General features: G+C 35.7%; 1 protein-coding gene across 1 annotated transcript in view; it reads right to left on the bottom strand.

The window, feature by feature from the left end:
• The window catches only part of DNAH3 (dynein axonemal heavy chain 3), a 65,774-nt gene extending 48,592 nt beyond the window's left edge, over positions 1-17,182 (bottom strand). The window contains exons 1-15 of the mRNA XM_080386646.1: positions 15,586-17,182; positions 14,860-15,085; positions 13,490-13,559; positions 12,285-12,474; positions 11,603-11,792; positions 9,707-9,902; positions 8,627-8,752; positions 7,734-7,929; positions 6,239-6,418; positions 5,720-5,856; positions 5,456-5,561; positions 4,706-4,884; positions 3,062-3,246; positions 1,606-1,729; positions 870-1,023 (exon numbers count right to left, since the gene is read on the bottom strand). Of these exons, the coding sequence (XP_080242772.1) occupies positions 870-1,023; positions 1,606-1,729; positions 3,062-3,246; positions 4,706-4,884; positions 5,456-5,561; positions 5,720-5,856; positions 6,239-6,418; positions 7,734-7,929; positions 8,627-8,752; positions 9,707-9,902; positions 11,603-11,792; positions 12,285-12,474; positions 13,490-13,559; positions 14,860-15,052 (2,226 nt within the window). The 5' untranslated portion in view covers positions 15,053-15,085; positions 15,586-17,182. The remainder of the gene's footprint in view (positions 1-869; positions 1,024-1,605; positions 1,730-3,061; positions 3,247-4,705; positions 4,885-5,455; positions 5,562-5,719; positions 5,857-6,238; positions 6,419-7,733; positions 7,930-8,626; positions 8,753-9,706; positions 9,903-11,602; positions 11,793-12,284; positions 12,475-13,489; positions 13,560-14,859; positions 15,086-15,585) is intronic.
• Between the last annotated feature and the right edge of the window lie 6 nt (positions 17,183-17,188).

Raw genomic sequence — 17,188 nt, 5'->3', positions numbered from 1 at the left:
TGTTAACTGACATTAATTAAATGTACTAGATGCCTTTAAATCAGATTATGAGTGTTCATATGTAGGACTAGCAATTTATCTAAATCCTAAACTCATTTAATTGGTTCAATCTTTTTCTGTTGAATGGGACTTAATTAAAATCTTGATCCTTAAGGCTCCACATATGCAGAAATCTCATTGTCTCACTGTGATTTAGAAGATTAATTAAGCCACACAATGCCTGTGAGATCTCTCGTAAGTAACCATTCTGATTTCCCAGCAGAGGCACAGCTAAGACAAACTATTCAACCTAGAACCACACAGTACAAGGGATGGAGAGCCCTAAATAGAATCTAGGAATCCTGGTCTTCAGTTTCCTTCTAGCATCTGAAACTTCCCTTTTTGTGACACAACACATATCTAATGCTTATAGGCAACTTCTGGAAATGATACAAACAGTTGAAAAACATTTGGTTTTAATTAGAGGACAAGCAGAGGGACTGAAAACACAGCTCCAGCAGCACAAACACAATTCAGGGAAAATACCACTTCCCTAACATCCTGCTCCTGCTAACTCTGCCAGAAGAATTCTGTTTTCCAAGGAGAGCATCCTGCTACTACTGACTGCTTAGAAAAACTGAATGTCAGTATTTCAATTTAAAAAGCTCTCCAAGCTGTTTTCCCAAAAAATATGCTCTTAAGCTCAGTAGTAGGGACAACTCAGCATACAGGGATAAGAAGATATTTGCCACATGTTTGTGACTTTGGAAATTTTAAAGCCATCTTGACAATATATGGCCAGAACTCTGAAAAAAACCCCAAACAGGAACCAAACTTTTGCTCATCCAGCACACTGCAACCCACTCCATACTTGGCTAATCAATACTAACCTCAGATTCTGTTAGCGCATTATCTAGATTCTTATTTAACTCTTTAAATTTCTCAGCGTTGTTCTTCATTTCTTCCATAGTCATGACATCCCGCTTTTTGTAGCTTTCTACTTCTCTATTATAACCTTCAAGAGTTTCCACAAACTGAGAACACCTGAGGTAAAGATAGCTAAGGTAATATGATGTTCTGTTTCACTCCTTTTCAGGTTTCAATTATTTTACTAATTGTAACAGGCACTGACAAATGAAATCTGATTTCAATACTATAGTGTAAAGTAAATACAGATGCCAGTGAAAACCCATTAATCAGTTACATCAATACTATGTAGTTCATACGATTAGAATTCAAGGTTCATTTTCATATCTCCTAATTGATTTAGTTCACTTGTATTTGCTACTTTTTTTACTTGGAGAAAATAAAGGAAGAGTAAAAATAACGTAACAAAATTATGTGTAATGCTGTCCTAAGCAATGTAACAAGATAATATTCTATCAATATTCTACCAACATCCTTAATAATTCCTCCACTCAGACCTATTTAAACATAACAATATTCTAATTTACCCTCATCAACAGTATTTTTCTGAAATCTCCATGATACTGTAAATGGTTTCTTCCTGACTTTCTCATGTCCCTTCCACATTTTTCTTCTTTGACGTTATCTCCCTTTAAATCAAAATTAGATTTTTCTTTTTTTTTAAAATACCCAGTGAAAGAAAATGTTTTAACACCATACCTTTCAAGCAAAACCATCTCTGCATGATTCCTCTTCTTACACAACTGATCTCTACTGTTTTCAAAGATTATCTCAATCTGATCAGGCCAATGGAGAACTGTGCTATTCAGGTTTATGTCATCATCTAAAATAAAAAATATGTAGACATATTGAAGAAAATACTTTTAATCAATGAGCTAATAGAATGGCAGTTGTGAAGAGTAGACAAAATAGCTAAAACTGTATCTAGGAATAAGCTGTCTAAGAAGCTACATATTTCAAGTTGCTGGCTGAATTACCTTCATTGCAAAGAGGACTGGTTGCCTAGAACAAGTTAGATTGTTAGCAAAACTCTAAAATCAAGCTAAGAATGTGAAATTCTCTGAATAAGACCTTAGCCAGACAGAGAAAATCGGTAAGAACAGCTATTTCAGAATATAAATTCTGTTCAACTACACACAGAGACAGACCACTCCTAACTAAATATCTATATCTACATAAGGTGGATAGAAGCAAAGTTTAAACCATTTCTAGTCCACAATGTGTAAATGCTGAACTATTCACAAAAGCTAGAACACAGTAACCACAATGAGCACACATCTTCATATTTGTCTGTTTGCTGCATGCACTTAGGTCATTATAACTAATTGCAGTACACATGCTTACATATTCTTTGTAGCTGGATTTATAATTACAAAATACTGCGCATGCAAACACTCCAGTCCAAAATGTAACAGAAAATATCCTGGCTTCCACAGGCATCCTAATTTTTATCAGAAATAAATTCTAATAAACATGGCATATCCTAGTTATTTCTATCACTGTCTGTTCTGAGAGTGTATTCTGTTTAAGGAGAAAGGATCATCCTGCCGCTAAAATGAGTATGCATTCATATAACTGCTCTTCACTTTTATGTATGGAAAATAACATACAGCAACTGTGAATGGCACATTTTTGGTTTGAACAGAAGTGCAAACTAAAAGCAACTTTTGCAGATGCTTCTTTCACCTTGGAGATCAGCCTTTATATTAACAAAGAACAGCAAGCTATCGTAGCAGAAAAACAAAAGGTCTCCACTGACTTAATACTCAACTGCAGAGATGCAAGTTCTCACACTTTCCAAAAGCTGCCATAGAGTCTTTGAGACACAGCTTTTTAGATGATTTTCATTGAAGACTTTTTATTGAACAACACAGAGGTGTGACCCCATTTGGCCAGAGTACATGACATGAATCTGATAATGCCTAGGACATTATCCAAAACACAGAAAAAAGCACTGCCTGTGCTGTATGCCATTTCTCTAACCATTCCTTCCTGCATTGCTACATTTTGGTCTCTAATAAATTCTCTTTATTCCCTGTCTCTTGGAGCTTTCCATCAGCATTCTAGAAGATGCAACATTTATGCATGCCAGGCCCAATATCTATATATAATTATTTTCATATGGAGACTTTTATGTTCTTTAATTGAGACATACAAGAAAGATTAGCATAGTCCATGAGGAATTCCAGTCTGTGTGCTGCTTCAGCAACCTCCTGTCTCAGTTTAAAAACAGTAACTTCATTGGATTTCTTTAAGTATGCATCAAATTCCACTAGCTCTTCAGTGTTCAGAGGCACCTCGCTCATTCTCTTCGCAATTAAGTTATATTCATTACAAATTCTACAACAAAAACAAAATAGACATATCACTGGGATCCTAAGTGAAGAGAGATGTAAGATACTATTAATGAAGTTTGCCTTTAAACAAGAATATTAACTTTCTTAATAAATTAACGATTCAGATTGAATACACACAGCAGATAGGCATTTATACAGGATGCCACTTTACTCTGTACAGTCATATAGTCCTACTATGTTTACAAGAACTGATACATAATAGCATGATTGCTCATTTGGTTACAAATTATAATTAACAGCATATTAACAGTTTCCCTCCTATAGGTTTAGAACTTCCTTTTCAAGAGCCAATCTGTTGCAGAAAGAAAGGTTTGGACTCACAAGAAAGAGCTCATTTCCACAGCAACTAAATCAGCTGCACAGTATGAAACAAAGTTGTAAAGAGAAAAATTATTAAACAATCAAGTTTATTTTACATTGTACACAGTAACAGAAAATAGAGAAAGGAAGAAATCCTGTTATTTTCCTTCTTCCCAGTGATACATTTTCTTGTTCCAGATCCCAGTTCAGTACTGCAAATACCTATAGAGACGGCAGGCATGCAAACAGCAACCATACACAAAGGATAGGCTCACTTAACATTTCGAACGCTTGAGTTGGTTTAAGTGTTCAGCATAAGCTCATTGTCTAGATCCCATCCACAGTAAGTGGAGGCAGAGAGGCTCCTCTAGACTGTAGTTCATCTCCACCTGGAGAAGCCCTTTAGACAGGTGGGTTAAATAATATCTTCTACAGTGATTGTCTCTCTCCATTCACTGTGGAAGCATTCTTTACCTCCCAGAGTGTTTGTTAGTGTGTGTTTGGTTTTTTTGTTGGGGATTTTTTTAAATTTTTTTTTTATTATTATTTATTAAACTTGCCAAAATATGAGGTCAGGACCATTGTTTCCCTAGGAAAAAAAGAAGAGGAAGAGAAGAGGAAGAGAAGAGGAAGAGAAGAGGAAGAGAAGAGGAAGAGAAGAGGAAGAGAAGAGGAAGAGAAGAGGAAGAGAAGAGGAAGAGAAGAGGAAGAGAAGAGGAAGAGAAGAGGAAGAGAAGAGGAAGAGAAGAGGAAGAGAAGAGGAAGAGAAGAGGAAGAGAAGAGGAAGAGAAGAGGAAGAGAAGAGGAAGAAAAAACTCCAACATACTACATTTTTCATGTTGCTTCATCTGGACATCAGCAAGGGAAGCAAGGACCTCAACCCAAATCCTATGAGGTCAGTAAAGGAGAAAAAAACAACTGCATATTTCCAGTCTAATCTCTATGTACACCCTATACAAAATAAGTTAGATATCTATTTACAAGTATTGCTGTTCCTGTAAATTTTAAATACCCACTTTGGTTCCCCTGCATGTGTCTGGTCAGGATTAGAAAACACAGCAGATGAATAAAGTTATCTCATGCACAGATATCAGTATTAGTCCAGGCAGACAGCAAGAACCACGCATGCTAACAACACGTACCTTTTATTTAACTCTCTGTTTTCCATCACTGCAAATTCAATCAATCTATCTTTAAGACTTTGGGTCCGATTGCAGAGTTCCTCATTCAGTTGTACAGCATCCAGACAGAACAACGCCAGAGGGACAGTGACATGCATGGAAGCAATCTCTCTTTTCAGTTTTGTTAAGCTGTCAATCTTCTACAAATGGAAAATAATAAATCTGCTATTTTTCCTTAAAGTCTATAGATGAAAAATGCTACACTACAACTAATTAGTTCCCATCTGGTAAATAGATAACATATACCAAACAGAAGAAGGAACAGCTATTTTTTATCTTTCCAGAGCTCAGTTTGTATCCACAGATTCCACAACTAAAAGCTTTGCACAGCAATATGTCATATTAACAAACACCACAAGTTGCCTAAAGAAGTATTTAGCCATAGGCTGACTCAGGAATACAGAGAGAAAAGTAGACAGGGCTGACTAAGGACAGGACAGTCAAAAGACCAGCAAGCTGATTCACCAGATACTTTGGGTAGCCTTCCACTGGACTTCTACTGAGACTCAACAGACCTCTAGAAGAAGGCCACAAAGAAACCTCCCACATTTACACAGCAGCCCTACAGCAAGGAGCTATGTAAACTGAGATGGGTTCCCAAGGGTAAAACAAGCGATTTGAAAGGGAGTTCTTTAGGCATATGTATTAGGAAGTCAAGTGTGGTATGTTAGCTGCTGTATGAACTTGTGACAGTTGTCAGTTACTTATTACCTCTGTTAAAGCTTCTAAAGAATGTCCTCCTTTCAAGAAATCTGTGACATCTTGCTGTGCATTATTGTTCAAAAGATTGCTGTATTTCCTATACATGTTTAAATACCTTAAACACAGAAGATCACAAAAACAAACATAAGACCGCAATGTGAAGATTCTCTATAACAAGAAACAAATCAACTCAAACGGTTTGTTTGAGTCAAATGGATATCGTTATGAACCTGAGGGTTTGGATGGGCAATGGAGTTAACAGCCAAAACTTACTTTTGTGGGCCAAGTATGTTGCTCTCAAAGATCTTTTCAAGTTTGTTCACATACTCTGAAAACAATGATTCATCTGGTTTGACTGTACCAAGAGTGAGATCATCTCTTTTTAATTCTGGAAATAGAAATCTTTCTACCTAAAGGGATTGAAAATACTGTAGTAACACATACAATAGAGGAAATAAGGTATTCTAATATCCATTCACCCACCACCTAAAAAAAATAAAATTGGTAAAAACACTGCAATGTGAAAGGTTCTATTTGTAATTAACACTTGGTTACACAGTTTGCTTGCCAAAACTACATGAAAATTAAACTAAGGCTTTAATATAACTTGAATTTGAAGAAGAAAAATTCCTACGCTCTCTTCTATAATCACGAAAGTTCACACAGTTTGTGATACACAACCCTTATCTTGATCTTCTATTTGTCAGTTTCCTGCCTCATTCATAGCTTTTTATACCATAGACAGTTTTTATTCAAATTGTATTTTGCACTCAGCTGTAACTTATCCAGTACCTTTGGAAGCTCCTCAGCACTGTGCAGGATCTCCCTGAAGCAACGACTGATTAGATCCCAACATTCTTTCAGAGGTGGTTCAAAGACAATCTTGGGTTCTTCCACACTGAGTTTGACTGTTAGTATCGGAGGTACAAAGAACTGCATTTCTTGATACGGTCCTCTAAAATCACTTCCATCCTTAGGGAAAAGAATGAAAATTGTATGTGCCAAAGAAATCAGCTATAACTCTAATAATTTTTAAAAGATTCAAACTTCCCCAAATCTCTTAACTACACAGCACCAATGGGATCTTCTTTCCCTGATTTTTATTCAAAACATTGATGTCCCAATACACAAGATTTTAAGGTGCCAAATCCTAAATGAATCTATAAAAACTGGAATTAGGAAACTGAATTTAAGCCTAATTGCCTTGATTTTCCCTTAAGTAACAGAAGTAAAGCACTAATTACCATACAGAACAAGTTCTAAAATACAGCCCCAATGCCTATAAAAAATAAAATCTAGAATCAAATGCGAGATGCTGAGTTTTTTCATTGCCTTGTATGGTTAGTAAGAACTGCTCTACCCCAAAATGCCTTTACAGTAACGGAGTCCTAACCCATGACTAGACTTGTAATGTAGATGTTACAGTGATTTTTAAAAAAAAAACACAAAAAAACCCAACACCCCAAAAACCCAACTCCTCCCCCAAAAAAGAAAAAACAACTCTAAACCCAAACCAACACGCATGACAAAAAAACCTAAAATAAAAACCCCAACCATCAGCAACACCATCATCACCTAGATGCAATGCTTAAGGTAAGGTTTGACAGCATATTGTGTTAAGTGTGATCCCCTGGTTGCAGCGCAGTATTTAATCTGCCTCCATTATTCTGTTTAAATAGATTTAATTTTGTCTTGGTAAATTCTGGGTGGTTTGAAATTTAAAGAATCAATTTCCACTAAGAGGCAACTTTATCATAGCCAAAACAGTGGTAAAAACTCTCATGGTGTAATGCTTATTATTACAATTATGTGCATTACTTGAAATAATACTGGGCACCCGTTTGTGCAGACAGGAACACTACGTAGATAAATTACCCCTGCAAAGGATTACATGCATGGCTATGCACACTTCTGACTTCAAAAGGGATTGATCATGTGCTTTCAGAAAAACATGTTTAAGTGTTTGGCCTGGTTAAGTCCAAGAAAAATAAAACTAAAAGTAATTAAAAAACCCCACACACTCACTCAAAATTAGACTAGAAAACTCCCATAAAATTCTTGTTGTAACCCTAAGCCTGCAAAATGATTATTCAAAAAAACAGTTCTTGACCATGTAAAAAGAAGTCCCCTGAGAATGCACATCTGTCGGAAGGAACTAGCCATTCCGTTATGAAGGCAAAAGCTACCTGAGATATTTTAACTTTCAAATAACATTACATTTTATGGCTATACAAACTATTATCTCTATGTAACACTGAAAACTATAGACATACTTCACAGCATATACCTTGTGGATCATAAAAAATGCAAGAAGATCTTCTAAGGAGTTAACCACCATCTCACGTAATTGTAACGACATTAAAGTTGCCACCGAACGGAAATAGCTTTCAACTCGCTCAGAGGAATCGCAGTCATTTTCAGGAGCAAAATGAAGCCATTTCCTTTTCTGATCAAGGAAAATAGATGCACAAGTTGGAATCCACCTACAATGAAATAATATGGAGACAAAGTTTTTAAAAGCTTGTTAAGTCTTATTTTGCACCTTGCAATGAAATCTAAGCTCAGAATGACACAATGAGCAAAATTCAAAGGGCTAACAGAGGCTCTTAACTAGATGTCAAAGGAAACTGTACCCACCAGGACTTAGAGGAAACCTGAGTTTTAAGCTAAGGATTCCTCTTAGAATGGGCCCCTACTATTAGTTTAAATCAGTATTAACAGACAAAATACTACTGACAATATTATTAGCATTAAATGGGAAACTTGAGTTTGGAAGAGATCTCAGATGGCAGAATGCAGTCACCTTGTATCATGGGCTATTAGCTCACATAATCTCTTTACTAAATTAATTGATTTCCATAACTTAAAAAGTTAGATTTTCAGTCACTCTTTTTATAGATTCAGACTCCAGTCCTCTCGTAGTTAGAAACCATCTAATCTCCAGTCCACATTTATTCACAGTCAGTTTATTCTCCTTTATTCCCAAGTACTTTTGCAGTTTCAATAGCTCTTCCAGCATCTAGATGTTTATTCCTCTCCACAACTTTCCCCTTTCTTTTGGCAGCCTTGTGGTTGGAACTACTTCATCGCAGTCTAAGATCTGTTTTAAATAGGGAGCTTCATGTAAATCAGACCCTAAAATACTCTTATTTATCTACTGTTACTACAGTTGGCACTGACTTGTTCTGAAGAATATTGTGAGCTTCCACGCAGTGTCTTCGAACGACCTCCTCAAATTCTGCAGGCAACAGTGGCAGGTCTCTACACAGCATTTCTTCAGTGCGAACAAATCTTTGATGACTATACCTATGGGAGTAAAACAAACAGTAGATATTTTAGGGAATTCTGTTTAAAAAAAAAACCATGAAATATAGTCAGAAAGGTCTCATATGTATTTATAAACACTAATAACGTAATTTCATTGATGCATATCACTTCATTGCTAAGCTGTCTGACAAGTTAATTTTAATGATTTTTTTTTTGCTATTGGCAAACAATAGGTGTCACAAATTTCCTTCTATACTTCTTATACTTAAAATTGTTTTAAGTTTTTGCTGAAATGATCAGAACAATTTCCTGTCCTTTTCCTAGAGTCACTATTGTATCCAGGCATTAAAGAACATACAGAATGACACCTACTGCTTCTATTCCATATTAATAGCAATATCTATCTTTTCTGGATACCCTGTGGGGAAAAAAAAATTTCTTCAGCAAGGCATATATCACAGTCTGCAACATACAACAGCTTAAATTCTTGCAAATGTTACTTAAGCTCTGAGGATTACTATCTACCATATTTATAAGAATACATATATCAATTTCCAGCAGTTCCCAGAACAATTTACAACCATGGACATTTGAAAGAGACTCAATTTTAAGAGTTAATTTTGCTCATTTCAGGAATCAATATGAGAATTCCAAATCACTATTTACTTGAGCACTGAATCTTTGTTTAGGGATAAGACCTTTTAACAAAGGGGGCGATCTTTCCATAGCACGGTTATCCATTCTTTACTGTGGACATGTAAAGCATGCTCATGCTTGCATTCAGAGTCTACAGGAAACAACCATTTTATGTTGAAATTCTTACAGGCTCAGAAAAAAAAATAAAATTGAAAACAGAACAAATTTTGCCACTTTTTCTCTATTGGCTTCCCCAGGATCTCTGTAGCATATGTAGGTAAGTCAGCAGATGCAGTCTAAGCCATAAAAAGAAAACATTCTCAATGTAATTAAGAGCTTATGAACAAGACATCTTACTGAGAAAGCCAGAGCTGTTGCAAAGTGGGCATCAGTGGATTCACTACGAACAGATTCTTTTCATTCCAGCTTTTCACTTCTTCATAACAGCTGTGCCATGGGACTGGTGCACGGACAACTCTCTGGGGAAAAGGGCGTGGGGTACTTGCAATAAACAGTCTCTCTCTTTCAGCTGGATCCATCAAGATGTAATCAACTAGAACAAATCATATATATCATGGTGAGACTGCAGGTATGGTCAAAACTTACAGATGAAAAACACAGTATCTCCATAGTTCAGGAAGTTGTAGAATTCCACCTATTTAAAACTTACACACTGTCATATAGTTACTTGCAAGCTTCTAGGATGAAATACAGGACTATAATCAAATTACCAATTTGACTACAAAATAATTTCAGAAAAAGAAGACAAAAATTGGTCCTCGTTCTCAAAACGGGGGACAGGAGAAACACCTTTTCATTCTGTTTCCAGTTGAAGCACATTCATTTTGTGCTTCAATTCCTCATACACAAACTAGGGGCAGAACGATCTCCTTTTCAAGGATGATTTTTAGAAGGCTTCTTAAATGTTTCTGAAACACAGAACTCTTATCATCTGTTGCATCTAGGAATGATATTACATTCAAAGGGTTGATCTTGGACCTGCTAAGTGCCCAAATTCATGTGCTACCAGTTCTGATCAATGACCTATACATATGGGATTAACAGAAACTGGGAAGCAGACTCACTACCCCTTGTTGACATTAGCATTACCACCAAAAGCGATGGTAAAATTGTGAATTAATAAAAGGCAAATTAAAGGGTACTTAAAAAGATGTCAGAGCCTATAGAAGGCAGAGTGAAAACCAATCAATCTCTCATTTTGATGCTGTCATGAATGAGAGGCCACATCTATTTACTGGTCAACATATTTAAGAAAATTGAAAGGAATTATTTCACATGGGGAAAACCCAATGAAACTGCAAGACTACTAGAAAGCAACTTTAAAAAATCTCATGTTCTACAGAACTTCCTCTTTCACATTCACTTTTAGAGAGGCATTACTGAATTTCAAGGATTATGACATTCTTTTGTATTTATTTATATATGATGATCTTCTATGTGTTGAACATGAGCAATATAATCATGCACATTAATGTGTCATCTAATTTTCCTTAATCTTGTAATGTCTTAAATGAAATTCTTTGAACCTGTGAAATGAACCCAGCGTAACATTGACTTCAGCAGTTATGACACATTAATTTGGCTGTTAATGTGTATCACTGACCTACTGCAGAATACAAAAAAGTTTGTCTGGGAAGTATCTGTTAAAATAGCCTAGTTTATCCTCTCCCCACATCAGGATCAACTATACTTATAGTGTTGTTGACTATATTTGTCTATCATGCACTTCAAAGCATCATTCATCAATGAATCAAAGCACATTCATCAATGAATAATCTGTTGCAGTGCTTCACGATCTTTATAGTCATGATCTATTTCTAATTTCTTATCTAATTTCTTTTGCTGCAAATTAAGATGATCACTCCTTGTCCACCATCATTTGATCCATCACCTTTATACATCTGATGAGGTGATGCAGAATTATGCATTTTGAATGTGATTTGGATTTGAATTAGGAATGGGAAATGGTGTGCGTATGGACAAAATGATTCTATGCACCCAGAGCTACAGAAGTTAGAAATTACTATAGTTAAGTGATGGGATGTAGGGTCTAGCAAACAGGTATTTGTTGAAACTGGAATGTTATCTAGCATGATCACAGATTACATTCTCTCAGGTATCTATTGCAGTTCTACTAACCCCAAAGGGGTGCTAAGAATAGAATGTAGACTTGGTTTCAAAGGGCAGTGAATGTCTACATACTCTGAATTACTAAGAGATTCTGAGTCTTACCAATGGCTTTCATGAGGCTGATACGATAGTCTGCCTTAACCTCTTCTTTTAAACTTGCAAGTAAATTCTCCAGGTTTGGGTTAGCAATAATGTGAGTTGGAATATGCTTTAAAATTACATTCATCACTTCCTTATCCTGAGGTGCCAGCATGTCTTCCTGCACTCCATTATATATGTAGTAACAGTACCTCTAAAAAATAATGTTCAAAATAATATATTTACTGTATGCATCTTCTGACAGATAATGAATTACTACAAAGTATTTTTAGCTTTTCTATCACTTGAACCTTTTCCGCAATTGAAAGGTGCTTGAATATAATGGATTTGGGTATCTCTTGGTTCTTTGTAAACCACTGTCGATGCCTGACATTTTTGCGATACTTCTGTTTTGATGTACACATATATACCAACAGAACTGAGTGCAGCATATACTGATCTCTGAAGTACTAGCCAACAATGTGAGAGGTTAAGAATTTGGGAAGATACTTATACGTGCAAACTCATTAGAACAAAAACCAAGACTAAACAGGTAGAAACAAATGGGCAAGGTGTAGACAATATTTAACAGCAGTTTGCTATATTGAATATTTACAACTTCTAAACCTCATGTACTGCCCTATATACATCTACATATACTGCAGATGATTACTACTTTTATCTTTAAAAGAAATTCTATAAATACCTCTAAATCATTTCCGGAAGGTGGCTTTTCTCGCTTACTTATCTCCTTCTCATGTAAGTGCATAACAACAAATTGTTCTTCTGGGGTCAATGGTTGGTTGTCTGTATAATGTATGACGTGTAATTCTGGCATACGAGCAGATGCACAGAGTGAAATGGGATCCAAACTGTTTAACAAAGTTGGTGTACTTCTGAAAAAAGGAATATAAGTTTAGGGAATAAAGCAGCAGTAATGGATTCTTAAATCAATCTGAACAAATGATGAGTATTATATAAACCACTTACACTGCACTGAGGACAAGTATGACCTATGAAGTATTTCAATCACTCATAAAAAACCTCAGTAAAATTGTGCAACATCTGACAGGCAGTACCTTATAAGCAATTTCATCAGACCCTAGACCTACCAGCACTATTATTCAGATTGCCCAAGATCTCCACCTATTTTCAGGTGATTATCATACCAAAATCTTAACAATTTAAGCCAAAAGTTCAAATTTGCTCATTTGCGTAAGTGTTACACTACAGACTTCTTTTTCATGGTTATAGGCTGTTTTCTATAGGACTTTTGTCCACATTGCTCAGAATGAACAATACTCAGTCAACAAGCTTTTGGCTCCATACTTGATCTACTTCACATTATCAAGTCCTTAGTTGAAGAAAATCTAAATACCCCTTTTGTTTTTTTTCTAGTATTCATCACCATGTTATCTTAACAAGGAGTAAGAAAGTTAGTATCATAGCACTTCCAGAAAGGATTATTTCCTTGTTTTACTGATGAAGAACACAAGCACAAAGAAAATAAAAAGAAATATTTACTACAGCAGAGCACTCAATTTGACACAACTCTAGAAGCATTAGAAAGTATTTAAACCCTCACAGCAAAACTGAGACTTCATTTCTGCAATCTGTATCTCTACCAACTAAACTCTTGAGTTCTTAAGTCAGTAATTATGAAAGCAAGATGTTTCCTTTACCATGCCAAAGACTGAAATTTGTCCTGCCACAAAGAAGTAGTTAAAAGCTGCTGTCACTTCAAACACCACAGAATTTCAGTCTTGATGCACATACATTTTTTTGCGGAGACTTAACATTTCATGCTTGGATGCTTAACATAGCATCCAAGTAAAAAGAAATATTAAATCACAACTCAGATATCTAGACTGATTGTAATATTCTGTATCTTTAGAACATTACAGTACATACCTATCAGAATTCCATTTACTTCTTTGTGTAAGTTTGAGCTTTTTCCTAGAAGGATCAAATTCTTTCGAAGCTTTATGCACCAGTTAAGAAAATCACATACTGGAATATTTTTCAAGTAATATATTACTTCAGACTGGTGAAAACCAGAGCTAACACAATCAATCAGATAATGAAGTAACAGAAAACTACAATGTTACAAGGAAGCCTTTAGTTTTGACCTAGCATTTAGCAAGACACTAAAATCATCTGTTAAATAAACTTGCTGATTCTGGGACTATGACAGCATTTAGCTCATGCTGAAGACTTCAGTGCTTACTGACCTCCCTGCACAAACCATATTTTCTGCGCTGGGACTTTCTATCTCGAATAAAGAAAAAAGCACTCCTATAAGATGTATAGTTCCACCAAATATACTGCACATGAAAAATTTGCAAAGTACAAACTACTATTTTGTACTTTGTACAAAAATTTGTACAGAGTACAAACAAATAAACAGGTCTTTTAACAAAATTAACACATCATGCCTCTTCACCAAGAAAAGCACCATGACCTGCTTCCCACATCCCACCCATGTACTGGAGATATACACAGAGTAGAAGAACCAGGTGTATGTAAAAAAAGTGTTAGAGATCCAATGAATACAACCAAACCTTTCTTAAATAGCATACAAGGGGACTATGCAGATATTGAAACTATTAAGTCTCATCTATCCCAGGGAAATGAAACCATTTCTAACACTTCAGGGAAGCAAAGCAACTATGCAGCATGAGTATACTCACATGCAGACTGACAGTATGTAGAATCAACATGTTGAATCAACAGCATATAATATCTCACATTGTAGTATTTACATATACATGCACAGTTTACTAACCAGTAACATCAATTACATGGTTTAGATGTAAACAGTGTATTAAGCAACATTTCTTAGATTTGATCCTCAGGGAAAGATTTTAATGCCTGTCACCCATCTTGTTTTGCTATGCAAGATTTACGAATATGGACATAACAGGGGTGCACACCTAACTTGTTTCTGTTTTCCTGTTGGTACTAACTTTTACTTAGCAAAAGTAAGAACCAACCTGTATTTCGTTCATTTCCTGCTTTGCAAACAATTCCCTCCAAATAATTGCATGTGATTATTTGAAGGGACGAACTTAACTAATTAATCATAAATTGGCCTTACCTTTATTACAGTTATTCACGCTTTTGGCAATTTGTCTATGCTGACCCTGAAGTGATAAGCTCATAAGCTTTTAGTAGGGATAAGCGATTTTCCCAAGGATGATGCTTTAACAGATAAGCAATTAGACGTAAAAAGGTATAGAACAAGCAAGGCTAAACTTATAAACACATTCAAATACGGATACACGGCGAGGCTGTTCTCTGCTCTGCTGAACCCAGTGACGTCCCTGTCATTGAAGAGGACTTTAATTTGTGCACATTTTTCAATTTTAAATCCCGTGCAGTAAGAGTATAGTTATTAGCTATGGAGTCACTCGGGCTTCGGTAGTAACTCTGTTCTTTGAATGGAGCTGCCAAAGTCCATGATGCTCGTTGCATCAAAGGAGGATAACAGCCCCTCTTAACAACAAGCTGAAATTGGAGGAAAAAAAAAAGCAGTAGTTTTACACAGCACAGTAATTTAAAGAGTCTTTTTAGAGCTAGAACTGGGTTAAAGATCAATAACTCTGACTTAAGAGTCATTTGACCCCCAATCTATTTTCAGATCCTGATGCTCCACACATGTATAAGAATAATGTTACACAGTGCTTCAGTAGGAGTACTTGTATGGCTTTTTGAATAATCAAAATATTTAACCCAAAATTTAACAGCAAATAATTAACTATAAATTCAAAAGAACAGATTTAAACTGCCAAGGTTTAATGTCCAAATTATAACAGAAGTTGTAATGACACTTTTCTAAATAAAAGCAGCTCTAATGAAGGACCTGACAATCTGCTTAGTACTTTAACTTAGTAATTTAAATTATTTTTCCTGTCTTTACTTCAACTGCCAAAGGCCTAAGATGCCTAAAATCACGCTAGCACATATAATTTAGTGCATACCCTGACGCAAGGGGAGAGCACACATACCTGATACAATTCTGAAGGTGCAGCTGAAGCAGAAGCAGGTAGGGGCAGTAACTCCGGTAACCGTTTTGCATGACTCACGTTATACACAGAATTGTTCTGTGACTACAGAGAAATGAAAAACAACTTCAAAGACATTTATGAAATACACTCTTCTGAAAAAGATTCATTCAGAAAGAACAAAGACTTTCCATTTTCATTGAAAATTACATATTGCAACTTTTCCAGTTTTAAGGAAATGGACATTCTGTGGAGTGGGTTCCTCATGAAAACAGGTTTTCAGATGGCACTGTTCTTTGTAGTCATTTGATAAAACTTCTAATCAGCAATATATGTCAGAATTAAAAAAAAACCAACATTTTTGTATCACTGAAAACAAATCAAATTATTTTAAATATTTTTACTTATACTAAAATAAACACTGGATGTTAAAACATGAAAGCCCACCAGACTGCCAAATTGACAGTGAAACAGTCCAAGTTCCAGAAGAAGCTATATTGCCAGGATGCCACTGAAAGAACAGATTGCTCACAAGGACTCTGCAAAATGTTTTAATACAAATGTCAGAATGCCTAATACATCTAAGAGCTATGTTCCACTTCCTCAAGATGACAATACTTTGAGGTGGCCTTCCAGGACCCAGTACGAAGTTCTCTAATGACATTTTCTCAGAATTATTTAGCCTCACAAGTGCTTCAAGATGTTTTTGAACGGCACCTTTCCTTAGTACAGGCCAAAACCTCACCCCTAGTTTCCTCTGAGCTCCAAAAAACCCCAAATTTGTTTAGGAGATTCTTGAGAAACAAATTCCCAAATACATAGCGGCACTATCAGAAAAAGGAGGTGGAAGTATGTGGCATCTGAATGCGAGTGAATTAAATCAACATGAAAGAGGAAGTTACTACTCAATATAATTATGTTTGAATAACAAATAATTGTTTACATAATTGTTATTACATTTTTAGCATGTGATTATTGCTTTCTGATATATGAACTGGAAAAGTAGGCAGCTCAAACCTAGTTTTCCAGCAGACAAAATTGTGCCCTCCTCAACACCAAAGTACAGGCCGGCCCATTCAGAAATAAAAATTGAGGACGGACTGATCTGATTTACCTCCTTGGTATTCCCCAGCATGTCTGCACACAGACACACAGAAATCAAGACATTATCACTGCCAAGTATATTTCACTAAAGACAGCATCAATTGCTCTTGATTAATGACTAAAGGATTGGGCCTTAGGGTACTTTCAAAATGAATAAACCATGCAGTTTATTAGGAGATTTGTTCATTCTTAAAGGTACAAGGGTTATTAAGAAAGCCATTGTTCATTCTAAAACGGCTCTTGGTTTATATATTTTTTTTTTTGTATTTCAAAAAGTTAAACACTTGACTAAAGGGATTCTTAGTAATAAGTATATTATAAAGGCTTAGGTCCAAAAAATATTCAACAAGAACAACTGTATTCAAGTAAGATTTCTTCCAATGTCAAACCACTAGCCACCAGTAATGGCCAATTTCATCTGAAGTTTTGAAAAAGTTATTGATCTTTCACAGTCACTGCTGAAAAAACTTACCCTCAGGAGCCCCGGGCTCTGTGTTGGCTT

Source organism: Falco punctatus (assembly GCF_963210335.1).
Source record: "Falco punctatus genome assembly, chromosome: 4".
Taxonomy (NCBI): domain Eukaryota; kingdom Metazoa; phylum Chordata; class Aves; order Falconiformes; family Falconidae; genus Falco; species Falco punctatus.
This window is presented reverse-complemented; position numbering and strand designations above follow the sequence as displayed.